Below are 26,384 nucleotides of genomic sequence, written 5' to 3'. Positions count from 1 at the left end.
TTTCACATAATGATATTATCCTATATCCTCGCATGTGATTGGCCAAAATATGGAGGGACTCGTTACTGAAAAAAGTAACGCCGTTACTTGTAACGCTGTTATTGCCATCACTGATATTGCCTACCACGAATTTACATTACACTGAAAAAATAATTGATTTCCTTTTTATGATTTTGATGATTATTTGTAAATTATGTGAAAATGTAAATACGTGTCAAACTGTAAGAAATTCTTGTGGGTAAATGTATATGAATGTTATCAGCACGATGTTCATGGAGGGGTACTGCAGAACACACCGTGACTGACTCACAATACAGCGCTGTGTGTGCGTCTCAAGGTTTTAAATACTTCATATAAAGATCGTTTCTCTCAGTGGTGTCACCAGACAAATCTGGCAAAATGGAGAAAACCCCAGCAGCCAACAATGGGAAGGACAAACTCCCTTTTATCAGGAAGAAACTGTGCAGCTAACTCAGCCAACTTAATATTGTTCAAAGTTTATCATCACGGTTTAATCTTAATGACCTTACACAGGAGCATCTACAATTGTCTGTTAGTGTATTTTGTTTGGAATTTTAGGTTTCTTTCTCTCAATCCTTTTTCTGTTTATAACTTTTTCACAAAAAGAAACGATTCTCATTCTTTAAACAGAAAGAAGAGCACAGAACAAAGTGAAGCCCACTGTGCAGCCTGTAACACCGGACACATCCACCTGCAGCTCCACCCCTCCGTCCTGACACCTCTCGCCTTTTCTGCTCGACCTGCTTTAGACTGCAGGCTGTCTCGCCGCTCGCGTCCATAACTCTGCACATCTTCGGCCTGTGGGAGGGGTCGTATCCATAGCAACTTTGTTGCTGTGAGGCGAGATTCTCGCACAGGCTGATGAAGTAGTTCCACTTCAGTCACACAGTTATAGTTGTAAAAATCAGGTCATTTATTTCCTCAGCCCACATTATGAAATCTCTGCTATAAGTTAGCTATTTACAAGATCATTCAAGCCCTCCACAAAATCCATCACGATCATCTTTAGAAATGATTATTTACACAGTACAAAACATCCAAACACCAAAGCCCCTCCCTGCTGCACACAAAACAAAAACATCTTCTTTTTTTAACCACAATAATTGTGCATTTTTTACATGTTAATAATCCTGCCTCCAACCCCACCCCGATTACTAATGAGTCACAGTACTGGTCAGCTACTAAACTCTATATTTCTCATCCAGACTGTCGGTAAGACGGCGACCCACACATCCTTTAGAGTATCCCAGTGTATGTCAGAGAGTAAATGAAGCCTGTGAGGAGCAAAGCGCTAAAGTTCAGGAGTTCATGCTGGTTTGAAAGCTCAGCACAGAGGAAGGAAACGCTGCCACAGCTTAGGGACGCGAATGGGAGGAAATCCTTTTTTTTTTTTTGCCTTTTCAACATTTTGGTAAATGAAAATAAAATCACCAATGAGCCAAACTGAGCCTGTGCAATCAAAATCACACTTAGGCCAGACGAGGGGTTTGTTTGTGAAGATCCAATAAAACCAAATCAAAGCAAACAGCAGCAGCGAGTCACCACGTCCAAATATTCTTCAAAATGTGCTGCTTGTCGCTCTTTTCCTCCGTTAAACTGAGGACCTTCTTCATCCTGGTCTTTTTCCAGCGGCAGACTAAAAACCACACCCATGATGATGATGATGATGATGTGACTGAAGTCTAAACTCTTTGGTAAGTCAGCTCATCAGTTTGGCCGAGGACTAAACAGACCTAATAATCTTAAGACTTGATGGGATTCATTTCACAAATGCAATGAGAAAATTAGAAAAGACCTGAGAGCCTGAAAGGACAGAGACAGTGTAAACAACCACCAGGGACAGTTCGTGTTCATCCAGCAGCTCTGGATCAAACTCTTCTGGAGTGTCAGAGCAACCTTCACATTTGGGCCGATGTCAACAGTTAAACCATTTGGGCTTCATTTTGTTGGAGGTACACCAACACCTAGGTGTCAGGTATTCTTCCTCTAAACAGATCTCTCCCAGATGTCTTCACACAGCCACGATGTTATTCATCTCCCATTTCTGAGTGGTTTTACTGGTGTCACAGTCTGATACGAACACTTTGTGAAGCAGATCGGAGCGGTCCAGACATTTTCCTATATGGAGAATACAGCAGCGGGATTACTGACGGACGCTCACAGGCCACCTACAAAACACACACCAGGGTGGGGACCTCCAGGCCTCAAGGTCCTGCAGGTTTTAGACATGTCTTGAAGTTCTCCAGAGGTCTAGTAATGAACTAATCATGTGATTCATGGTGAGATCTGACACACACAGGCCCTCAAGGCCTGGAGGTCCCCACCCCTGGTCTACACACTAGTGCTGTCCACATGCACTGAGGGACAACTGTGGGAAGGCTGCCCTTTAACAATGTGGTGTGGACACGATTATTACTGCTGTGAGCGTGCAGGGTGTCACACTGCAGGGTAATGAAAAACAAACCAGAACCTTCTGTGCTGGTCTGGTCTACATTCTGCCCAACACTCACTGCAGGATGTAGACCAGACCAGAGCACGGGCAAACCATGAATGGTGTGTGTGTTCCTGTCTAGCTATCTTTGTGAGGACCCAAAGCTGCATTCACTATACTTGTGAGAACCAACAGTCACTTGTGAGGACACACTCACCGGTCCTCACAAGTTTGAAGGCCTTTTTGAGGCTGTGGTTTTAGTGTCAGGGTTACAATTAGGTTATGGTCAGGTTTAGGATGAGCGTTTGGGCCCCTCCTCCAATTGGAGGCGGGCGGTGCACGGGCCATCCCTCGGTAGGGTGTCTGGGTCCTGGATTGTCCACGGCGTCTGCCATGGTGCACCAGGGTCCAGTCAGAAGTCCATCCAACCATGATGAGTTTTTTAATTGTTGTTTTTGTTTCACCAAATGAAAAGAAATTTTTAACTTTTTAAAAAGTTTTTAAAGAAAGAAAATGAATTGGTTTTGAAAAGAACCTTTTAGTATTTTACAGAAAAAAGAAATCAAATTATAACAAATGAATGTGTGTGCCTATGTGGCGGCGATTCCACCCGTGAAGGTCTTCAGGTCTAGTTACGCACAGTGGAAAGAGGAAACCAGGCTTGCTCTCAGCGACCTGCTCTGTCCGATGGAGAGGAGTGAGCAGAGAGTGCTTCTATTTACACCCTCCCACTTGTACACTTGTACACGTCTGTTTTTCAGTTCGAATTTCGTTTTAGAAAGTTCTTAGTTTTTTGGGTAGAATTTCTCCAAATGTATTTTTTGATCACTCCTCACTATCAACAACATGTTTTTAGAAAGATTGTCATTTTTTAACCATGTAAATCATTTTTAATCATGTCTACAGTATTTTTTTAACCGTGTACTTAGTATGTTTAACCACAACTGTATATTTAATTTATGTTTTATTATTCTTAAATGTAATTAATCAATTGAGTTTGTAACTGTAATACTGTACCAATTAGGATTAAAGCCAAATGGAAATTGTAATTAATTGTTATGCAATGATTGGGTTTAGGGCCAAATTATTGGTCCAATTAATTAGGTTTAAGACCAGAATGGTTATGGTTTATCATGTGGGTTGGGGCTTAGTTAAAGAATAGTGTTAGGGCCAGATTAGGGTTAGGGTAAGGGGCTAGGGAAACCATTATGTCAATGACGGTCCTCACTAAGATAGCTGAACGGGCTTTTGTGTGTGTGTGTGTGTGTGTGTGTGTGTGTGTGTGTGTGTGTGTGTGTGTGTGTGTGTGTGTGTGTGTGTCTCTGTCTGGCACCAAAAGCACTTCTGAGGCTGAAGTAAATGATGCGAACAGCAGCTGACTCCATGTGTGATAAAGCCAAAAGTGCCTTTGATGATGAGAAAAGATGAGTTAAAATGCCAGTGCAGTCCTTTACCTGTTGGCACATGAGTGAATCGATGCAGATCCTGCAGACACAGACGGGAAAGGAGAGAAAAAAAGGCAGTAAATTCAGCTTGTGTCAGAGATTTTCTGCCTCCTACATGTTGGTGTGATCTTAGTGCTTCCAGCCTCCACACGCTGCTGAGCAAACATCTAAAGACCAACACTACATCCATCTTATGATCTGTGTGTGTCTCACCTTGAAGTACTTCCACTCCATGTGCTGGTTGGTTTCACAGTGTGTGATGATGATAGCAGACTTGTCGCCTCCTATGGTCAGGCACTGATCATACTGCATCAGCTGGTTGGCTTCATTGATGCGGAACAGCTACACAGAGTTCAGGGTGAAAAACCAGAGTCAGGATCTGGACACCTAACGTAAAGCCTGCCTCCATCCTTTCTGTGACACGAGGCAGGAGAGCACACTCATGGAGCGATAAGGAGCCCAAGCTTTCATCTACAGAAGCAGCCAGCTGTCCCTTTAACCCACTGATCACAGTAACACTGGCTCATGTCGTCACACCAGAGGAAACAAAGAGCCACGTCACGTGTGACAGTGTTTAATTACCTGGTTTCCACCCATCCTGTGGCACGGGCCCAGCTCTACATTCCCTCCGTTAGTGTGTCCCATGCTGTCGATGCAGTAACTGGTGTCGAAGCCCCGGATCTGCAATCACAGGGACAGTGAAGCATGCTGTGTGTGAAACATGTTTATGCATCTTTGTGAGGACCAAATACTGGCAGGCTTGTGGGGACCAACAGCCCTTATGGCAGTGGTGTCCAAACTCCAGGCCTCAGGCCGGTGTCCTGCAGGTTTTAGATGTGTCCTTAATCCAACACAGCTGATTTAAAGGCTAAATGACGTCCTCAACGTGTCCTGAAGTTCTCCAGAGGCTGGTAATGGACTAATCCTGTGATTCAGGCGTGTTGACTGAGGGTGAGATCTAAAACCAGCAGGACACCGGCCCCCTCGGCCTGGAGTTGGCCAAGCCTGCCTTATGGGGACTAAACGCCCGTCCACACGAGTGGGAAGACAGTTTTGAAACTCAAAATGTGGTTTTAGGGCCACAGACAGGGTTATGCATTCATCTTTAATGGTTAGGGTGTGCGGCTAGGGAAAGCATTATGTCCTCACTATGATATCAAAACGAGAGTGTGTGTGTGAGCACGCCTACCTCCCCCCACTCTACATTTTTAGGAGGAAGTGGGTAGTGCTGTGGAATGTCGTATGCTATTTCCTCCATGAACCACTTGAAACTTTTGCATCGATGCTCCTCCCTGCAACAAGCAAACATGAGATCAGCTGTGTGCTTAGCAGCTAAAGATGAATTCAGACAGAAAAACGCTTCATCCTCAGGTCACATAGTCCTGCATGTTATTTACTGCACACCTGTAACACACCACTTTAAAACATTTACGCTACAGCATGATAGAGGGTGCATGCGTAGCCACATCTTTCTGAGCACAGTTGGAGGTCAGTGTTTAACGTTTCCACAGCGATGGAGTGAATTTGTGTCAAAAGCACAACAAACCTTTATATGATCGTACCCACATTAAACAGTTTTCCCTAAATGAAGACCAACTCGTCGACTGCAAATCATACAATCACACTGCACAGCTGAAGGAATACATCCTGGGGAAAGTCAGTCAGTGCTACACTATGTTCTGAGTGGGCGTTCACTCAGTAAAAAGGTAGAAGAGTGGTTTTTGTGCACCTGAATCGTTTAAGGTCACTGATGTCTCCGTAGGCCAGAGTCAGAGTTTCAGGGCGGCTGGCGTAGAAGTAGTCCTTATAGTCGTCCCACCAAACCTCCACCACACGAACATAGTTCTGCAAACACAAATACAACACATGTAGATGAAGTACCATCCCTTTCATGACAGAGTGATTGCATAGGTGTAGCGGTGACTGTGGGCAGAAGGGCAAAAGCATGCATCTGCTATTGGACCTGGCTCCATGCATGCAGGTGGAGGGCCAGATGGCAGCAACACCTCCTTTGTGTAGACAGAAACTTGGAAATGCAGGACTCTGTGGAAACTTGAAACAGAAGATGTGCACTATACAAGTTTCCATCCATTCACACGTTTGTCTGCTTTCACCTTGAGAGTAGGCGAGGATCCAACATGTGCTGGCGGAGGGTTGCCTTGCCATCCCTGAAGTCTGTAGATGTGGCCGACGCGAGAACAGGGCACAAAGAGCAGCTGGCCACCACACTGCCAGATCTGGACCAGCATACAGAGTCACAGTAACCATGATGTCTTTACAATGTGCAGGGATGAACATAAACTGGACAATTCAAAGTCTACCTTGTAAGATATTTCAAAATTCTCCCCTCCCCATATCTGCAGTCCAGGGTCGTACAGTCCCAGCTCAAAGAAAAAGTCTCTTTCTATAGCAAAGAGACCTCCTGCCATGGCTGGAGACCTGCAGGTATAAAGAAACAGTCCTCAGCCCGAAACAAGCTTCCATCTCTTTGTAATCATGTGACTCTACGCGGTCAGTCCCTCTGCTGACGTGATAATGAACAAGTGACACTGACAGAGACATGAGTGAAAGACAGCAGGAGGACGAATGAAAATGTGAAGACAGAAAGGAGTGATGGTGCCTCAGTCCGAGCCCAGTTCACACCAGAAGCTCACCCACAGACCCCACAAATATCCCAAAGTCCCACGGCCTTCAGCTCGGGACTCAACCCACCTTAGGCAACGCAGCCACCAAGACCACTTAAAGGAAAGAAGGAGGCCTTTCAGACAGACTCAGGGTAAGAGACACCTGAGAGGAAGCTGTGCTACACTGAACAAAGAAGAGTCAACAACAAGCTCCTCCCCTCCAGTGGGTGGAAGATAGATGTGTGCAGCGATTCCCCAAAAGCAGACACCTAAACAATGACTCATACTCATGACGTTACCTCTACACAGGCACGGCTGACATGACCTTAAGATTAGCATTTTCTGTTAAGGTGAGGCTGCTCTACTCCTACTGTGAGCCCTGTGAGAAATGACCGGGACACGTCCACACGAGTTGGGAATGACTGTGTGTACCTATAAGGCTCAGTCTGAGTTTTTCTCAGCTTATGCTCCCTGGCTCCCAGAGGGATTCTCTTCCACAGCATGCTCCAATCCCAGGCGCCTCTAGCAAAACCGTTGCTGTCTCCTCCACCCTGGGGCTCAAAGGTGAACGTCTCGCCGTGGACGGAGTCGATCAGAGGCACCGTACACACCGTTCTGACACAGAGGGCCACGCATGCAGCATACGTGGAGAGGAGGGGTGTACATGAAGGGGATGACAGCAGTGCCAGGAAAAACACACAGACAGACACAGGGAAAGGTGCCACGCGGGGTGGGGGTGGAGACACAAACAGAACAGAGGTCAGTTTAACAAGCTGGTGCGTTGTGTGTACCGGTAAGGCTGGGTGGTGTGCGCTCTCTTGGCCTTCTCTCTCTGGCTAAGCGGCACTCTCTTCCAGAGCAGGCTCCAGTCCCACGCTCCTCTAGCCAGGCCGTCCTCGTCTCCGCCTTGCTGGGGCTCCATACTGTACTCATTACCATCTATATAGTCTATCAGCGGCACTGTGCATACTGTCCTACATACACATAAACACACACAAGCCTTTGGATGTGCCGCTTTTCAACAACAGCGCTGTAAAACCAGAGTAAAGGAGTGTGTGGCTCAGAGCGTAGAAGTGATGCAGCACAGCAGACGATCTAGAGGCGCGCAGACTGAGCAGCCACGGTGGGACGACGACGCGTCCTCGGAGCGCCGTCAGACCTTTCTGATACAGAAAACTGATTAAAAAGCATAAAATGTCAAAGGACTGGTGGAGGGGAGGCCCTAACTCACCGAGGCTCCATCAATACAGCTCCAGGCACTCAGCCACTGATCAGCCATAAGATTAAAACCATCTGTGCCACATTGTTGAGCCATTTTTAACATTCAACAGTTGGATCCATATTATTCTGGTGATGTGTTGGTTTTCAATCAGAGCCATCTCATATCCAGATTATATTATGTGTAGAACTGAAAAAGCAACAGGACACCGACTCAGACGGCTTCGCGGTTAGCGAGGCCGGTTCGCTCATCTGTCCAAGACACACTACAGAGCTGCAGGTCATCACATTTCATATCTTTTTCTTAATTTAAAAATAAAATCTTAAATTTGACTTTATGATAGTTCAGTCCGTGACTTTTCAGCCTCTAAAATGCGTCTGTTTTGCATCTTTGTGCGAATCTGCTGCTGCGATAACAAACTCACACAAACACAATTTGTGCAATTTCCCTTTGGGGGTCAATAAAGACAGCCGACTAAATTATTCAGCAGGTTGACTCAAAGCCCTCGAATTACAGCTGAAAGTCTGCACGTCGTGATTTGATTTCACATCGATCACACGGGAGCAACATTACAAATAATGTCGTAATAATAACGTCTGTATGTCTGAGTTCACGTCATTGAACAGGACGTGCAAACAGAAAAACTGAAACTGTCACAGCAGTGCTGAAAAACAACAAGCTGCAGGTTAACAGACAGCACAGCTTCACAACCACGACAGCTGTGATAACATGAGGCTACACTGTGTGTGTGTGTGTGTGTGTGCGCGCGCACTACCTGTCCTTTGAAATGGGAGCGATCAGTGGAGCGTACCAGTTGATCCCGACCTCACAGTGAGCATCCAGGTAGACCAGCACCTTTAAAAAGGAAACCCTTTGAAATGTGATGCTGCAAAGCTGAGCCTCTGTCTAAATGTTGCTCCACGCGTCCACTGACATCCTGAAATATGACAGCAGCTCCGACTCCTGGGTCACGAAATCTGCCGACTCGTGAGAATTCTTCCTTCTCTTGCTCAGAAACATAAGGACCAGTTCATTGTGGCTTGATGTCAGCAGCAAAAACACACAACGCCTTCAGAGCAGGTTTGCATCTGCAAATCTGGCGTCACATGACACAAACGAGGGTTTAACTGCAGGCATGTTTAAGGACAGATGAAGCGCCGTGTCTGTTGGTAAAATTGTCACAAACACGGTGTCCACTCTTGCTGGCTGTGACCTCCAGTCACACTGTGACAAACCTCAAAGTGTTTTTTCTCCAGCATGTTTAAACTTCACGTTACAAAGACGAGGCCTGCCTCCTGTTCTCTGCAGTTTGAAAATGAGAAACTAAAAGTTCTCACTCTGCTGATAGATTAGTCGTGTGTGGTTTCATCCCTGTTAGAGCCAGAACGACTGGCCCTCTGCAGCTGTTTGTGGACGCTCCTCTGCACTGTGTTCGTGTCCTCTCTACATGCTTTTCTCCCGCCTGTCAGCTGATCTCCCATCAGTTGTCTGAGTTCTTTTATTCGGCTTGTCGGACTGTCGGTGATGCAGAGGATCACTGACAGGACTGCTGGTGCCATTCGGCACTTTTACAAATCAGTTATTGACACTTATTTAAAGATGGGAGCCCAGTTTACTTTCTTACTATATGAAATTGTTTCTGCAGTAATAAAGTGTACATACAAAACAAAACAGTTACATCACATGGAACCAAAATCTCTGCGGAAAACTGCAGCAGTGCCAGAACGTAAGAACTGAGCTGGAACGGTTTCCTGTCTGCAGCGGCCGCACGTTGGGATCTCTTCAGAGGCGATGTTGTACATTTAACACAGAGTACTCTTACACACTACACACAGTACGTCACTGTGTTTATTTTAAATTCTGATCAGTTCGCTAATTAAAAGTCTAAGAGACATCGTCAGCATTAGAGAGGAAAAGCAACAGTGGCGTCACATGGTACCTGTCCTTTGGTGGCCTTCTTGGCTCCAATGCTCCTGGCCTGTATTAATCCTTCCCTCTTCTCATTCCTGAAGAGTTTGACGAGGCCGTTCCACTGCTTGATGTACTCCTCCAGGCGCTCCTTCAGATGGACTGCAAGTGCATTGGTTAGCCAGCATTAGTACACGCGTTTGGACCAATGAGCATTTGAGAAAACAGTTTTGGTTTGCTGACAGACGAATGCTGGAGTAAAGACACGAGCTGGTGATTGTTAGATTTGTATTGTTGATTGTCATTTATGCTTAGAAATATCTACTCATATATGCTTAGAGTTGTATAATCAATGTCATGTTGGTAGATTCTTAGGAGTCTGCAAAGGCATCGTGTGCACTGCAGAGTCCTCTGGCATCCACACCCTGGCAGCTGGGGAGAGGTCTACCTCGTTTTATTGCTTCATGGCAGGATAAACGTAGCTGTGTCAGTTTTAGTCTGAGTGCCTTTAGTTTAGATGGACCGCTGGACTTCCAGACCAGCAGGTTTAGGGAAGTCTTTATGGGGTCACACTCTGACCACACACTCACGCACACACACACACACACACACACACAACTCTTTGTGTGTATGAATACGTCGTATGTTAATGAACCTATGTATATTCATGTGACCTCGATAAAAGAGCAGTGTTACGGGGGAGCGGACGAGAGCGACTGAGGTCAAGCGAAGGAACGGCGCTTGTCGTGGTTCTCTCCCTCATGCATGAGTAACACGAAGAACTTTGCCTACTTGTGTGTTGCTTTTGCTGTGTAGTTGAATTGTCTTGGACGTTCCAGCGAATGGGTTTAAGCTACACACCTATCAGTGATGTGTTCCCACATGCGTGCTGCACACAGCACCAGCTGATTGATATGTTCATGGCTGTTAGCAGCTGATCACACAGACGTTTCTATCATAGGTAGGTTTCCTTACATTCCACTAAGTTAGAGTTTAGCACTCCAGCCTAGTCAGACAGCATTAGCTAACTTAGCTAGCATGAGTCAGCTGTGCAGCTTGTCTGGTCCTCCTCTCACTTTCATGTCCCTCTCTGATGCTCCACAGCTGAGTGCAGCGTGCTGTAGCGAATACACTGACATGTGTCCGTGCTTTGTTTCTCTACAGTCAGGTTGTTAGCCTCTGTCTTCTCTGTGCTGCGTTCTGGCTCCACTGGGGGATTACAGCCGCCCACGTGGACGTCTGAGGAGCGTGCACAGACATGATGGTAACACCATGTGACACCTTGCCTCTGACCACAGACTGCAGCAGACAGCACCACGTGAACCAACAGGACGGCCTTTGCAGGTGATCATTAACAGCATGATGGAAAAAGGAGGCTGTTCACAGTGGAACCAACACGCATCTAAAATGATGTTTTTAAACAGACCCACCTTTGTTACTGAAGTCATCTATCAGGACAATCTCAGCCAGGTACCTGCGAGGAGTCCTCTTGATGACACTGTGGACAGTCCTCATCAGCGTTGACCAGCCTTCGTTATGGAAGACTATCACCACGCTGGATGTGAGCAGTCTGTCGTCGTAGTGCCAGTACTTACACCTGCACAGAGGACACGGTGTGCCATGAGAAACCTAGTTGCTGCACAGCGTAGTACAGTCTCGCTGCACCAACGCAACTCCTACACGGTAAAACTTGTTGAAACTGTGCATCGACACTGTGACACAGGCGCCGTCTAACAGTCCGACGCTTCAGCTCTGCATCCATCAGAGCGCGAGTGTGTGAGCGCCAGGTTAAAGTTCGAAGGCACAGAGAAAGCATGTGCACAATGTGTGTGAGAATGAGGCTAACGGTGCATTTCAGTCCACGGCAGCAGGACCCATAGCCTGAGTCTTGTGTTAATGTTCCTTTCACACTAGGGCTGCTCAATTAATCGAATTTTAATCTCGATTACGATCTGGGCTTTCAACGATCATTAAAAATGACCGAGCCGATTATTAGCCCCTCCCTCGTGCTTTACTCTCGCGCTGCTCCGTGTGGCAAATCGAGCGCACCTCTCTGCGTTTCGAACACGTGTCACAACAATTAAGAGCAGCGGTCTCAACACATTGTTATTGTTAAATAAATATCGTCAAATAATCGAGATCTCAATTTCAGTGAAAACAATCATGATTATCATTTTTGCCACAATCGAGCAGCCCTAGTTCACACCGACTCGTACATGCAGAAACAAACACAAGAACATCATTCACCGAATTAGTTTGCAGCCTGTACGAGGATCTGAGTGGAAGCATTTATGTTCTCACTTCAACTGAGCGATAAAGTCAGCAGCGCCAATTGAAAAGGCTGTGAGGCAGCACCTGTGTCACGCTACACTCTGCCAAAGGTGTCGTGTTAGAAATCGGCCACAGTGATTTGGTCATCACGCCCATTTCTGCACTCAGAACACAGGATACGGCGTACTTAATGATGTGTCGCTTTTCTGTTTACGAGAAACACATTGTGAACACGTGTCTGCACACGCGGCATGATTCAGTATCATTTCCTGATTGATCCCTGAGTGAGGTTACAGGAGGACGATCGGTGTTAGGCTTACTGCCCGTTTCCTGTGGCTATTGAAGTTTATCTCCTGTAACATTAATCAGGTTGATGTGACTGCAGGACAAAAGATGGCAGACATGCATTCAGTGGAAGCAGTACTTACTCTTCGTGGCGTATGTCATTGATTGTTCTGTCCAGTGAAATCATGTCACTGGCAACCATGTTGAAGCCAAACTCTTTGATGGAGGCCTGAACCGAGTCTTTGTACTCTGGACCCAGGACAAACGGCTTAGCGCCCTCTCCGGGTCCACCGGGGACCCCTGGAGGTTCAGGCTCCTTAGGCTCAAAATTTCCCAGGATACCTTTCTTCAGGACGGGGCTAGTGTAGGCGTGTGTGTGAGGTCCGAATGTCACATACTGCTGTTGAATCACCTGCTTCTGGTTGGATTGCTCCTTTGAATCCTTGGGAAGGTCGGCCCCTCCTGAACACAAACCAAGAGATGACACAGGACCACAGCATACAAGTGCTAAGAAAGTTAGACTTTAAGTCTTTGGCAGGAGAAAACACCAAAACCACTGTCAGGGCTGATGTTAATTAGCAGTGATTACAGACCAACAAACAATCACTAATGAGGATCATCTTCTGTCAGCTGCTCCACAGCAGACTATCTCCCTATCCCAGCATCCCCCTGCATCTCCTCCTTCACTACATCCATGAACTTCCTCTGAGGTCTTCCTCTTGCCCTCCTGCTCCGTCTTCATCACCCTGTGTCCAGAACATCCACCCTCCCTCCTCTGCACATGTACAAATCCTCCTAGCCTCTCTGATTGACTCATGTCTAATACAGGAGGTATACACCAGTATTGGTGATTTAAATACAGTAATACCGTGGGCTGTCACTTTGATAGTCACCCGCTTTGGCCACAGTCAGGAAAAAACAAGCCAGTCCTCACCGTGTTTCAGTCTGATGGAGTCGAGGTCGACCTCCACCCCCTCCACATGAGGCCAGGGCATCACAGGCTTAAACTGCTCTGCAAGGTCACCTTTGGGCAACAAGCTGTCATCCTGCATGATGAAACACAACAGACATGGATATTAAACACGTGTGTCCTACACTGAAATACAATGCAGCTCATTTTAAACATTCACAGAGTTAATGCAGCCAAGACACAGCGAGTCTGTCTGCGCGCCACGCTGGTCACAAACACGAGCGAATCAAAACCAAACACACCACAAACAAACAAACTCGAAAGGTTCTGCAGAGAAAAGCACATCAATATCATTACTGTCCTGTTCTAGATGTTAAATTCTGATAATCAAACGTGATTCAAACATATGGTTAGTGCACAAGATCCTAAATAAAGTTGCTCCACTGCAGTTACCAGGTCCACCACAAGGGGGGGCTGTGCTTCCAAGTGTGCGGAGACTTCAGCTCTTCTGTCATGATGTGAACTAATGGATTGTCGGCATTAATCATTTTGTTTTGTGCTTTATGGGATTGTATTTATATGTTTAATATTCTGATATCTGGTAGTGTGTGTCTGTTAGTGTGTGTGTGTGTCTGTCTGTTAGTGTGTGTGTCTGTTAGTGTGTGTGTGTGTGTGTGTTAGTGTGTCTGTTAGTGTGTGTGTGCGTGTGTGTGTGTGTTAGTGTGTCTGTTAGTGTGTGTGTGCGTGTGTGTGTGTGTTAGTGTGTCTGTTAGTGTGTGTGTGTGTGTGTGTCTGTTAGTGTGTGTGTGTGTTAGTGTGTCTGTTAGTGTGTGTGTGTGCGTGTGTGTGTGTTAGTGTGTCTGTTAGTGTGTCTGTTAGTGTGTGTGTGTGTGTGTGTGTGTGTCTCTGTTAGTGTGTGTGTGTGTGTGTTAGTGTGTCTGTTAGTGTGTGTGTGTGTGTGTGTGTGTGTGTGTGTGTGTGTGTTAGTGTGTGTGTGTGTGTGTGTGTGTGTCTCTGTTAGTGTGTGTGTGTGTGTGTGTGTCTGTTAGTGTGTGTGTGTGTGTGTGTCTCTGTTAGTGTGTGTGTGTGTGTTAGTGTGTGTGTGGTGATTTAAACTGTAGCTTTTCCTTTTGTGTACAGTCCCTGAAACCAAATCCAAAGAAAAGAAACACAAACACAGACATCTATACAAACAATGAGGTGTGTGCGTTGACTGTGTGACAGCAGGGTCAGGCTCCAGCATCCCCGGGCCGACCTGGGTGACTGGATTACATACAGCTGCTCGCAGGCTCGGTGACCCACCTGCTTCAGCAGGGAACAAAGCTGCTCGTGTAGCACGTTAACCTAAGATGATGAGAGCCTGTTCCTACTTCTTCATGGACTCGCTCAGCCAGATCTGCAGCTCCGCACGTGTAAAACCGACTGAGTGTGAGCAGCTCTCAAACCTCAGCACGCCAACAAAGAAATAAACAAGTTGGTCATTAAAGTGTAAGAGCATGTGTTGGTCAGCTTGCTTCAGTCTTCCCTCATTCACAGAAGTCAGCGATGGATTTTTGCAGCGTCTGTCTAAATTGACAACGCAGAATAAACCCCGCCTCCCCCTTGTTTGATGATCTGGTCTGGTCCAGGTTCAGCCCTTCCGAGCTGATGTTAAACAGCCAAGCAGACGGCGAGGTGTGTTTCAGAAGAAGACACACCGGTGGAAACTAAACTCCTAGTGAAGGAAGCTGCTGGACTTCCTCAGCGTTAGCCAGTTTACCTTATTTCTATTAGAAAAATAATGTTTTTGTGTTTAGCCAACACTTAGTGGGTGCAGGCACACTCTTTGTGCATGTGTGTACTAAATCATGTATCTGCCTCACTGCTGCCAGGACACACAAATCAAACCTCAGACTGTCCCACACTCACTCCCGACACTGAAGGAGCCCCACTGATATCTGAAGGAGCACAGGAGCTCATTGTTCGTCTATGCACTGTTTATTTAGTAATAATAAGACCTTATGGTTATAGCCCACATAAACAGTTTTGCACGCTGCCTGTGACTGCTGCCTTCAGCAAGCTAAATCAGATGAAACCCTGCTAGAGTTGGCCATGAAGGTGAACCGCTCTGAGGGGTCACGGTTCATGGAGACAGAGGTTCTCTCACCCTCAGTACAAACCACCAGGTGGCGCATTACCCAGTGTTGAAGGTTGGTGGCAGGCCCAGACGGAGACGACACACCACAGCAGGTACATGACTACAGGTGGGTTTCATAAGCAGCCCGTGTTAAAAATTAAATATCACCAGTAGCTGCAAACAGCTGTGATCGCTCCGTTGATCCTTCACTAGCAAACTGTGACACAAGCTGGCAGAGAGGCAGCAGTCCTGCCTGAAGCTCACAGCACAGCCTCAGCGCAGCATACCGAAGACCATAGCAGGGAGTCTGTGATGGGTGCTGCCCGTTAGCTGTCTAACATCACACTGTTCAAGAGACTCGGTGTGATGTTGACACCAACAAGAAATGAGCAGAGTTGAATCCATGTTCAGAGAGAGGCACAGCACCCACACAGCCTCTCTGCACCAGGCTGGTGTCGGTCAGCCGTGGCAGGATTCATTTACTGCCCTAAAATTGCTAATACACTAATACTCCACTAGGCCAGCATTCAACAACACCCTACAGTAACTGTAAGTATGGATGAATTATCAGCAAAGTATCAAAAATAACTCCTTTTTAGTACTTTGAGCATTTGTGGGGAAAATTCCTGGAAATGGTCCAACCCCCCATCCATCCACCACCACAGCAACTGTCATCATGTGTATCAATATACACTCATGTGGCAAAAACAACTGGGATACGTCTTTTGTCCATATAGCCCAGCCCTGTAGAGGTGACACCATTTCTGTGGCAGCCGCCTTACACCAGATCCAATAACGGTGTGAAACCCTGCACCAGTCCCCTCTACCTACACCTGCCTCCAGCCAAAGAGGCAGACAATGTCCTGAAGACATGACAACAGATGGTGCAGCCTGTCTGTCTCCTGTGTTTGACAGCGCTGTAAGACTGGTCAGGGCTTCAGGACACCTGTTCTGGCACAAATAAAGAGGACGTACTGGACATTTGTCCTCTGACAACACCAGCGTGACTGTGCAGAGCCTACACCATTAAACAGCTGCAGACACGGGACACGACACGTAAAGGTGTCCCACTGTGGGCTGCGGCGTGCACACAGATCTGCCTCTGAGGTGTGACTGAGGCACCGGGAGCTGCTGAAGCCTCCATCAAAGCGCCAGAACACGTCCCCGGGACCGGGTCCACGCAATCTCCACACGGGTGCCCTTTCTTACATAACCCAAAAAGGATCTGCGTTTCCGGCTGGAATTGAACCAACAACCTCCCGCCGGCCATGACCGTGTGGCTCAGTGGCACACTGGTCTTATGTCTACATGCAATCATTTGAATACCTTGCAGAAAAACCGCAATACCGGAACAACTTTTACAACCCACTTCCGCCTTTGACTCCAACATGGTGACATATGCGGATATGAATGCTGGGAGCCACGGTGCTGTCAGCAGCAGCGACTGTACAGCTAGAGTCCAGACCACAGCGTCCGCTGACTGCCCAACACACACACAGTGCAACAGCGTGTCATAACTGCTCACACGCTAACACTGATGTGGCTCAGAGCCTGTTGTGTACTCACCCTTTTCTCAAACGGGCTGTCTCTGTTGGCTTTGGGGGTCAGGGTGGACCAGAGCACCAACAGGCCCAGAAACGTGCCGATGACCAGCAGGCTCCGCAGAATGAATCCCACTTTGAGCCTCATGTTAGCAGCAGCCGCTACGCTGCGTTAGCTTCAAGTTAGCACGGGAGCTAAGCAGCTAACAGGTCGCTAGCTTGTGCTGAATGTTGAACAGGCTCCTGCTGACGCAGCGACCTCCGCCTCCACTACACCGACACGCCGTGCCTCTCCATGCTAGGAACAGTTTCTTCTTCTTCGGTTGTTTCTCGGTCGTGTCCGGCTCTCTGAGGCGCCGTGTAGATGTAGACGCAGTACCACCACCTGTGGGGCTGTGCTGCTGCACGGACGACAATGCTGGTAGGCTGTGGTCTCCACTGCTGACAGGCTCACGCACGGGCTTAAAAGCAGGTATTACTGGGTGTGGAGACAAACAAGAGGTCGGTCCTGTCTGGTTTGTTCGTCATTAGGAGGGATGTGGCTCATTGTCCACGTCATATACAATTGTAAAAAGTGCATCCAAGGGAACAGTAGGCATTGGTAGCATTCACACGGAGTTAATATGAAAGCATTCAGAATAAAGGTACGGGGTGATAATAAGTCCAAATCATTAGAAGCAATGATTCGGTCTCACCTGGTACCAAGAGGATGCAGAGAGCTGAATCACAGGTGTGTACAGGTAACTGTACAACACCTCAGATGTGTCTGGCCTGATTTAAGCCACATAAAGACGTGGACATGCCAACACACTGAAAGGCACTCAACCAATTAAACACCTGCATGTTTTGTACAACCACACACCTCGCTGAGGTATTTCCACACCCGACCTTCAAATAAATAACTTTACCAAGGAAATAAGAAATTGAAGAGGATTAGATATGACACACTTTATTCATCCCAAACGTTGGGAAATGATCACATTACAGCAGTCACAACATGAAAACAGCCTCACTCAATAAAATAAATATGACATCACAAAACGAGCAGCTCAGAAAGATTAAAAAATACACACGAAGCTGAAGTGAAATGAATAAATACAAGTGAAATCGCCAAGTAAGTCATGAAGGGTTATCCAGTGTTGTTCTGATCAGTGTTGGACTGAACTCAGACGGTAACAGCAATGATGGAGGACGGGTACCATCACACTGGGGTCCAGGACATTTCCATGAAATATATTCATCCAGTCACCAGGATGAGCCTGATGTCGGTCACCCTGGAGCCTTCACGTCATCAGATCTTTGTCTTCTCCGTGACCCTTGGAAGCAGGTGAAGTTGAACAATGAAACTACAATGATGGCTGAAACAGGCGCTCAGCTCAATCACGGTGAAGACTGTCCATCGCCAAGCTAAGGCGAGACCTACAGACTGAGACCTGATAAGACCAGCAGAGCAAACAGCAGTCGTTTCAGCACCTAAAGTTCATGAGGAGTCATTAGGCTAAACAAAAGGAATAAAAACAATCAAATTCTGTTTAGGACACAAAGACAAATTGTCCCCATTGTAACTAAAGTTCTAGTGAAAGAAACAGGTCGTCAGTTATGGCGATGAAAGTAATCTGCTGTGCAACAGAGCGAGTACAGCATGCAGCAGGTCTGCGTGTTCTCGTGTGAAATGTCGGCGGACTCGGTGTAACCACAGAGCGGTGATATCAGCGTGCACGGTGGCGTCACTGCTCGTTGCTTCTGTAGTCCAGGTAGTGAGTGAGCAGGCCGGGCAGAGGAAGCACAGGGAGCAAGTTCAGTCTGGATCGCCCAATCAGATTTCTGATCTGAAGACGACACAATTGGCAGAGACTCCTTGGAGAAGCTAGAAGGAGACAGAGACAGAGCTGCTGTGACTCAGACCGACTTCGTTTCATCTGGTTCTACACAATAACAGAGTCACCACAGCAGCACATGACCAGTACCTTCAAAGGCCAGCAGCAGCTGGTGTGTTTTCCCACCAGGGGGCGCCAGCTCCACCGGCCGCTGATTGTTGCCGTCTCGGAAGTTAGTATTCGCCCCGTAGTCGAGCAGCAGTGACACCTGATCTGCGCTGTCCTGTCTGACAGCCGCATGCAGAGGGCTGTCGCAGCCTCTGCCCACACTTACATCTGCTCCTAGATCAGACACACCCACAGAGCCATGAAACGTGACCATGGACGGTCGACACAGAGACATTTACCTGCTCTTGTCTGACAGACCACTCCAGCTGCTCCAGACCACAAGCACATTTGTTCACACATCATCCTACAACACTTTTTCCTGCAGCCTGAAGCACTTTCCAGAGCTTTTACTCACACACAAGGCCAATCCGGATTAATCAAAGAAACCCTTCATACATGTATTTGGACTGTGGGTGTGGAGACTCTCCACACACAAAGACCAGCCGACCAGAACAATCAAACCCAGATCCTTCCTGCTGTGAGAGCGCAGTGCTCACCACCATGCGGACTGTCCTCTATTATTTTTTTAGGACGTGGCCTGTTAAACAAATTTCCCAGGTGTGGGACTAACAAAGGTTTATTTTTCCTTATCTTTCCATACCTTATCTTATCTTATCTAACACGCCCGGGAGGAAGCCGCACTCTTGTGTGTTAACACTGACATGACCGTGACTCTGGTCTCTAACCCTGACCTAACACTCTCCTCTTTGCAGTGCATCTCCCCATAGTCTGTCCTCGGGGTTAATCATAATAATAATACGTTTTATTTGAGGGCGCCTTACAAAAAGAAAAAACATATCAATAAAAAATTGATTCAAATACATTTAAATAGAAAAACAACAAACAAGATTTGACAACAAGTAAGATCTGTATTAAAGTGAGTAAGCCAGTTTAAACAGGCTTTGAGCTGTGACTTAAATACGGGAATCTATATTTCCTATGAGTAGGGATGGGTATCAAACCCGGTTCTTGTTGAGAACCGGTTCCCACAGTTTCAGTTCCTTGGAGTTGTTTGCCATTTTTGCAAACGATTCCCTTATCGATTCCAGTCGCCCCGAATGACGTCACCACGTTGTGGAGCGTCATTTACCCGGCAGGAAACACGCTCAAGTTTGGTTATGCTTTACGAGAACGGATGACAACAGCTCTGCTCCCCACAGTGAGGAGACGAGCACAAGGAACAACAAGATGAGTGGCAGATCTGAGAGAGCGGGAAACAGTGGAGATATGAAGCAGATCACAGAGATGAGGAGGGCCAAGGTTATGGATGCACTTAAACGTGAGAACCAAGATTTTTACGTTTATCTTGGCTTCTGTGGGCAACCAGCTGTTGAAGAACTGGTAATATAGTCTCTTAAAGGAGTTATGACCCCAGCTGCTGGTTATGAGACGTTAGTGACTTCATATTTTCACTTTTTCCACCTTCAGATGTATTTCCACGGTTACGGGAGCTTTCATTTTAGCACGAGCGTCAGAGCTGTCAGGTGATTGTTCAGAGGACTCCAAAGCTTGAAACATCAGTCACAGCCCTGCAGACATGAGCCGCATCAGGTGAAGCTACTCAGCTTTGTAGTGAATGAGACTCACACCTCTGTGCAGCAGGACCTTTGAGCAGGCTGTGTGTCGGTGCAGACAGCTCACATACAGAGGAGAGCCCAGGTGGGAAACTTCATAATCTGGATCTGCTCCATGAGACAGCAGGGCCTCCACACAGTGGCTGTTACCTGCACGTGTACACACATAGTTGCAGTTAACACGTGTTACCCATAGTCAAACAGTGCGCTGGCTATATTTACCTCTCTTGCAGGCTTCGTGCAAAGCTGAGGGAAAGTGTGTGTGATGCGCACGCGTGTGTGCGCCGCTCTGCAGGAGCAGTTCCACACAGCCGACGCTCCCCGACGTACAGCAGTTGTACAGAGGAGTGACACCATCAATGGTAGCAGCGTTCACCTGGACACACACAAACAGATGCTGGACACAAACACACGGTGCGTCCATGCAGATGTACAGATGGTGCTGATACTCACATTAGCTCCAGCATTTAGTAAAGCTCTGACACAGGCGACGTGTCCTGATAGACAGGCTTCGTGAAGAGGAGTCACATGATCGATGGTGACAATGTTGGCGTGATAGCCCTGAAAAACAGATGTAAATAACGGGACGTGTGTCGGCTTTATTCAAACTGATAAGCGATTACCGGAGCCTCACATCGATGTCCAGTTACCTGGGCCAGCAGAGTGCGCAGGGCAAGCAGCCGACCCTGAGAAGCTGCTTCATGGAGAGGAGAACGATCTGCCCAGGACCCTGAAAACACACAGAAAAAATGCAGACATGTAGTAGAAAGTGGAATACAAAGCACCAGCCTGAGCTCATTAATGACTGATGTGCTTTCAAACTCTGTCTCAGGCTTAGTTTGAAGATCAGGAATTTCACGATGAAACAGTAACATGTTTGTCCATGTGAGGACTTCTATGATGACACCCTGCCGTTGTGTTGCTGAACACTAAGCAGTAGAGCATCTCCCTTCTCTGCGACCCATGGACACACATCACACGTGCGGCCTGACACGTTCTCTAAACCACAACAGGAACGCTTTGAATCCCACACACTGGAGGCATGTGGCTCCATGCTCCACTGTATCTTACTGCGGAGCTGAAGGGCTCCGCAGTAAGATATAGCGTAAGGATCTTCTTGTGGCAGGGCTGCCACAAACTATTATTCTGATAGTCGACTAGTCACAGATTATTTTTGCCATTAGTCGACTAATCAGATCATCATCCATTGGACGTAAAACTGCGCACTTATTTAACTATCATTAGCTTACAGCTTGAGGTGTTTAAGGTATGTGCTAACTAAAAATAAAGACAAGATGATAGTTTATTAAACTTTTAACAAACTCAGCCGTCTGCTCCTTGCTATCTAAAATATAACAGGACACTGGAGTAAACTCTCGACCATCTCAGACTTCTGTCAGCTGTCTGTTTGACGTTTATTCAGCTGTGTCAAAACTAACTTTAATCTCAGCCAAACCGATTTACTCAGGGACAAATAAAACACAAAAAAAAGCCAAACAATAACAGTTTTAAGTTATCTAAGTGACTCATATATCATGTTTAACCCAAATAGCGAAAGTCCACGGTGGGTTTGAAAACGATTTGCCGGGAGTCTGCAATTCTCGTCGGCTCGAGTGACCATTGAACCCCCCGGCTCGCTATCGAGCTGGTGGGTAACAGACGTCTCCGAAAACGTCAGAGCGCTTTTGCAAATATGTGGTGTCTTGATAAACCGAGCAGATATTTGAAGTTTACAGCTACATTCTTGCCTGAAAATATGTTAGAAGTTTGTTTTGCGACCCAGAATGATTAAGAAGAGTAATATTAAAACTCAGTAGCTGCCGCCATTGTTGGAAACTGGAATTGGCTGAGCCGTGCTAAATCTGGGGAAAAGTAGGACGCATTTGTCGGCTGCATTTGGGAAGCCTTTGTCACATCGCTGTAACGTAATCGGCCTTCAAATGCGGCCTCCAAAGGATGCGGCCTGAATTTGGACATATCGACGATACCGGAGTTGCTTCTTCTTCTTCGGGGTTTAACGGCAGCTGGCATCCTTGTGCATGCAGTGCTGCCATCTTCTGTTTCAGTCCATTATTCCACTCTTAAATCCTGCTACTTATTCCTGCGTCTTTCAGGACAAATTTAATAGTCAACACTTCGTTTAAAGCCAGGCTTTAAACGAAGTGTTGACTATTAAATTTGTCGTTGGCGACTTTGATAGTCGACTAATCGTGGCTTATTTCGCTCTTATAGAACATTTCACTCGCTGGGCGCACGTCCTCATTTTATGTTTGACAGCATTTTAGTAGGTAAAGGTGAAGCTTGGACATGAGTTGAGCTGTGGTTTGGGGAAGGCGTCGAAGGGGATCGGCGACAGCTCCCGGGCCTGACAGATCCCCATGTACTTAATAGAAGAGAAGAAGCTAAAGCAGGGAGGGCGGGTGGGGCACGTAAACGAGAATGAACAGCTTGCAGAACTGGGGGAACCTATATAGATGAGAACCGGAAGGAGCGTGTTTGGAGGCGTGGCCCTGCTCCTGAAATTGCTGCTTAATCTGCAATTAAGGTAGAAAACAGGACGAATCACAAAGAATTGCACTTAATGAGAAACGTGATTTTTACTTGTTTTGTAGCAGGGCGTCAGCACCTGCATTTGGAGCTCGTCAGCACGTCCTCAGCTGTCACTGCAGCACACACCACAGACCCACACACAGTCTCACGTCCAACATACCCATATCTCCGTCTCCCCACGGCACATCCAGCCACTGGTAGATATAGGACATTTTGACTTAAGCAGAATCCCTCCACTCCTCCTGTTTGTCCTTCCTGTATGCGGGACACATCAGACTAAGAATCACCTCGCCATCGAAACACCAACAAAACACTGAGAATGATCAGATGAGACTATAATGAGCTGGATCACTGACAGGCTCCTCCTGTGGCAGAGCACTGAGCAGTGTCTCCAGATCATAACAACGAACCTCTCTGATCAAAAAGCTGAGCCCACTCTGTCAGTGAGTCACTAATTCAATGAATCTGCCTTCAGCCGCAAAGAAATGTGTAATGTTTCTGTTAAGAGTGCACAGTTAATGCTCAGTCATCCAGGTAAGGAAATCCCAAAAGGTTGGTTCTGTTCATCTGGATGTTTCAGTGGGAGAAACGTTTGGTCATCATCCAGGTGACAGTACACAGTTAAGTAGGAACGCAGCCTTGCTCCAGTGAGCTGCTGCTGGCGTCCTGTGGATGGTACGACACAGCTGCCGCGGGGTTTAACTGGGCTACATTTAAATAAGCTTTCTGCAGGTTTTACAGATGTGTCATTAAATCATTCTGTATCAAAAACATGTTCACAGGGCTGACTTTAGGTTAATGTTATCATAGTTTTCTATTTTCTAATTTGTTTTATTTCATCTGGACTTTTTGCTTTTGATTCGGTTTAGTTTGAGTCATTTTCCAGAATGAGCTTCCGTGTTCAGTTTAGTCGTTATTGTTTGAAAATGTTTAGTTTCATGTTATGAACTAAAAAGTCTTTTAGTTGTAGTTAACTGTAATAACCCTAACCCTGCATGGCCCACATTAACACTAACTAACCAAAACCAATTTAGAAGCATTCATTAACCAAAGGTTGAAACCTGAACCTTCAAACTGCACGTGTGTGACGTGTTCACAGCATTAACCACCTCCAGCCTCAGAAACTCCTGAAAACAGACGCGTGCTGCTGCACTGGGAGTCTTCCTCACTCTTACAATGAAGCGCTGCAGGAATCTTTCAGAACATAACAGGATACAATCACAAGTCCCTAAAATGTTTTACTTGAAACAGCCCACTTTCCCTCACCCTCCACCTTATGTAGGAACATTTCATTCACACATCTTTTGAAAATAACTTTTAGTAACATCTGCCAGCGTAGCTCTGTGCTAGCTGGGTCAGCTGGTTGGTAACGTTTGTCAGTGGTGCCAGACTTGGGTATCCTGACTATTTGAAACTGGCTTTCTAAAACAGGACACTGGAGGGTGTAGTAAGCAAGTCTGATATGGCCAGGCTATCTTTAGTTAGCGGGTTTGAAAAAAAAAGCGCAGTCAAGTCCGAGACAGAGACAGAGATCACGACAGACGTCTGTCAAAAATAGAAGAAAAATGAATGCAAAGCTCGTTTGCAAGCACAAAGAAACTTCCTATGAAGGTCGTAAACAGCTGGAGCCGCTCTCAGCTAGCTGGCTGCGAGGCAGGGTGCCTGCACAGTGCTGACACAGAGGGCAGTCCCACTCACATTCACGCCTGTGGCCAGTGTAGTGTGTCTGTGGACTGTCATAGACCTTAGTGCTGCCTCCATTAGATCAGTATTTACTGACTGAACATGTAACAAACAGCTCACAAATACACTGAGCAGCTTTCTGTGTTTGGCTAATTATGACCCAGCATTAAAGCACATGTATGCATTTCTGTATCAATAACTGAATGCATGATGAATTCCGCTAACACAGAATTTTTACTTAACTTTGTTTACCGACATTATTCAAACATAGCATGTGCAGTATATGTACTGTACAGCTGAAAATGGAGGTGTATGCTGAGGTCTGTGAACCTCCATTGTTTCTAACAGCCAGCAGGGATGACATGTCCACTGATGATTAAAAAAAATCAGATTTCAAAGAAACCTAAGGGAAAAGACCCTTGAGCTGCCTTCATGACATTCTTTTCTCCCTAAACCTCCAACGCCCGAGGATAAATGGCCCTCCCTGAGCCTGGTTCTGTTGGAGGTCTCTTCCTGTTAAAGGGGAGTTCTTCCTCCATTCTCTTACCAGGTGCGTGGAGAACACAGGCGATGGGCACATTGTTGGGTTTTCTGTATAATGTGGTAAGATCTGTACTTCACGACACAAAGTGCCTGTTGTAAACACAGAAGCGAGTGCTCTGTGCTTGTGTAATAAAGAGATTATTGTGTTCTTCTCATTTAAATGTAGGCCTTACTGCAGTTTCACGTGATAAAGTTCAAACACAGTTATTTTGGACAGGTATACTGATGCTGTGCCATTAATCGGGAGTTTTGCGTGGGTATTTTCACAAGTAGTGCTGCTGATTTAGCTTAAGGATCTTCAATCCAGCTGCTTCACAGAGCAGCAGCTCTTCAGTGCAAACCCCGTTTAAATGTACCACCTTAGTATAAAAGCACCCGGCCGGCAGTGTTTCCATACGTCTGCTCAGCTCCAGTCAAACTGCTGGAGGCCCCGCTTGGCCCTGGAGCAGGGCTGTTCCAAACACGCTCAAATTCCACCTGACAGCCACACACTTGTAGAAAGTGTGTTATTTACACTGACACTCTGATAGGGACTATTTACAGAAATCCCCCCGCCACCAATGTGCTTCCACCCAAAACACATCAATGCGCCCACCTTGGCTGGTAAGAATTCCCCAGCAGGCCCGCTTCCTCTCCGAGACGTGCCTCGGCAGCAGGCCCGGCTCAGCACCTCTTTTCCGGGACACTTCGGTAGCTCCACACGGCCCCGGCAGCATGTTCCGACTACTCCGAACTCCGCTGCAATACTGCAGGCAGCAGCAGCTCGGAAAGGAGGAGGGCGAGCTGGGAGTCTTATGATTGGCTGAAGAGGTTTGTTTGCGTTCGGGGCACATGGCCATCTCACATGTGCGCCCACGTGTGGAGCATAGATACAGAGCGCTCCCCAGTCGGACCCACTCCAGACTAGTGATGGGATTTCCGGCTCTTTTTAGAGAACCGACTCTTTCGGCTCGACTCACTAAAAAGATTCGACCCTTTCGGATTCGAGCCGACTCTTCAGGTTGTTTTGTTGCTTTAATTAATTTATTATTAACAATAATATAAAATAATGCACAAAATGAATTACTAATGTAAAAAAAAGTGTTTTTATTTATATATGTTTATATATAAATATATGCGGTGGCCCCTAGAGACAAAACGCGTACAAACTCCAAAACACATTTCTAGCGTTAACTGAACGTCCAAAACAGAGCTACCTAGATCATTTAAATTACACAATTGAAAGCATATGTGTATTGTTTGTGTATTTATACACAAGCTGTATTTATACACAAGCAC

The 26,384-nt window shown here is 46.6% G+C and overlaps 2 protein-coding genes across 5 annotated transcripts; both read right to left on the bottom strand.

Moving 5' to 3' along the window:
- Positions 1-910: 910 nt before the first annotated feature.
- On the bottom strand, positions 911-17,262 carry galnt7 (UDP-N-acetyl-alpha-D-galactosamine: polypeptide N-acetylgalactosaminyltransferase 7). Of its 3 annotated transcripts, XM_080879811.1 has the most exons (16): positions 16,797-17,262; positions 13,139-13,250; positions 12,348-12,666; positions 11,079-11,245; positions 9,680-9,810; positions 8,516-8,595; positions 7,313-7,495; positions 6,954-7,136; positions 6,219-6,336; positions 6,012-6,134; positions 5,627-5,742; positions 5,087-5,189; positions 4,480-4,578; positions 4,111-4,239; positions 3,907-3,937; positions 911-2,139 (listed from the first exon to the last, which is right to left on the bottom strand). In XM_080879811.1, exons 1-16 carry the CDS (start codon positions 16,917-16,919, stop codon positions 2,033-2,035), a joined length of 2,124 nt encoding a protein of 707 aa, XP_080735937.1. In that variant the 5' UTR covers positions 16,920-17,262; the 3' UTR covers positions 911-2,032. The 3 variants fall into 3 exon arrangements, with proteins under 3 accessions (XP_080735937.1, XP_080735936.1, XP_080735935.1); XM_080879810.1 differs by lacking the exon at positions 7,313-7,495 and having other exon boundaries at positions 16,797-17,261; XM_080879809.1 differs by lacking the exon at positions 6,954-7,136 and having other exon boundaries at positions 16,797-17,260.
- A 451-nt stretch (positions 17,263-17,713) lies between these two features.
- Positions 17,714-25,984, bottom strand: LOC308396223 (ankyrin repeat and SOCS box protein 5-like). 2 transcript variants are annotated; one of them, XM_080881376.1, is made up of 8 exons: positions 25,702-25,840; positions 23,041-23,135; positions 20,981-21,060; positions 20,784-20,891; positions 20,553-20,706; positions 20,346-20,480; positions 18,739-18,930; positions 17,714-18,638 (listed from the first exon to the last, which is right to left on the bottom strand). In XM_080881376.1, exons 2-8 carry the CDS (start codon positions 23,090-23,092, stop codon positions 18,499-18,501), a joined length of 861 nt encoding a protein of 286 aa, XP_080737502.1. In that variant the 5' UTR covers positions 23,093-23,135; positions 25,702-25,840; the 3' UTR covers positions 17,714-18,498. The 2 variants fall into 2 exon arrangements, with proteins under 2 accessions (XP_080737502.1, XP_080737501.1); XM_080881375.1 differs by lacking the exon at positions 23,041-23,135 and having other exon boundaries at positions 25,702-25,984.
- Between the last annotated feature and the right edge of the window lie 400 nt (positions 25,985-26,384).

Source organism: Rhamphochromis sp. 'chilingali', assembly GCF_963969265.1.
Source record: "Rhamphochromis sp. 'chilingali' genome assembly, chromosome: 4".
Taxonomy (NCBI): Eukaryota; Metazoa; Chordata; class Actinopteri; order Cichliformes; family Cichlidae; genus Rhamphochromis; species Rhamphochromis sp. 'chilingali'.
The sequence above is the reverse complement of the archived record's forward strand: the minus strand, read 5'-3'. Positions and strand labels throughout refer to the sequence as shown.

Excerpts from the sequence above, each read along its gene's own strand:
- LOC308396223 (XM_080881375.1), bottom strand. The coding sequence starts at position 25,945 with ATGGCCATGTGCCCCGAACGCAAACAAACCTCTTCAGCCAATCATAAG. Across the intron at positions 21,061-25,701 it reads GGGAATTCTTACCAGCCAAG|GGTCCTGGGCAGATCGTTCT; the intron begins GTGGGCGCATTG and ends GTGTGTTTTCAG. Across the intron at positions 18,931-20,345 it reads AAAGGTCCTGCTGCACAGAG|GAGCAGATGTAAGTGTGGGC; the intron begins GTGTGAGTCTCA and ends TGTCTGATCTAG.
- galnt7 (XM_080879811.1), bottom strand. The coding sequence starts at position 16,919 with ATGAGGCTCAAAGTGGGATTCATTCTGCGGAGCCTGCTGGTCATCGGC. Across the intron at positions 7,137-7,312 it reads CACACCACCCAGCCTTACCG|AACGGTGTGTACGGTGCCTC; the intron begins GTACACACAACG and ends CCTCTGTGTCAG. Across the intron at positions 4,579-5,086 it reads AAAATGTAGAGTGGGGGGAG|ATCCGGGGCTTCGACACCAG; the intron begins GTAGGCGTGCTC and ends CTGTGATTGCAG.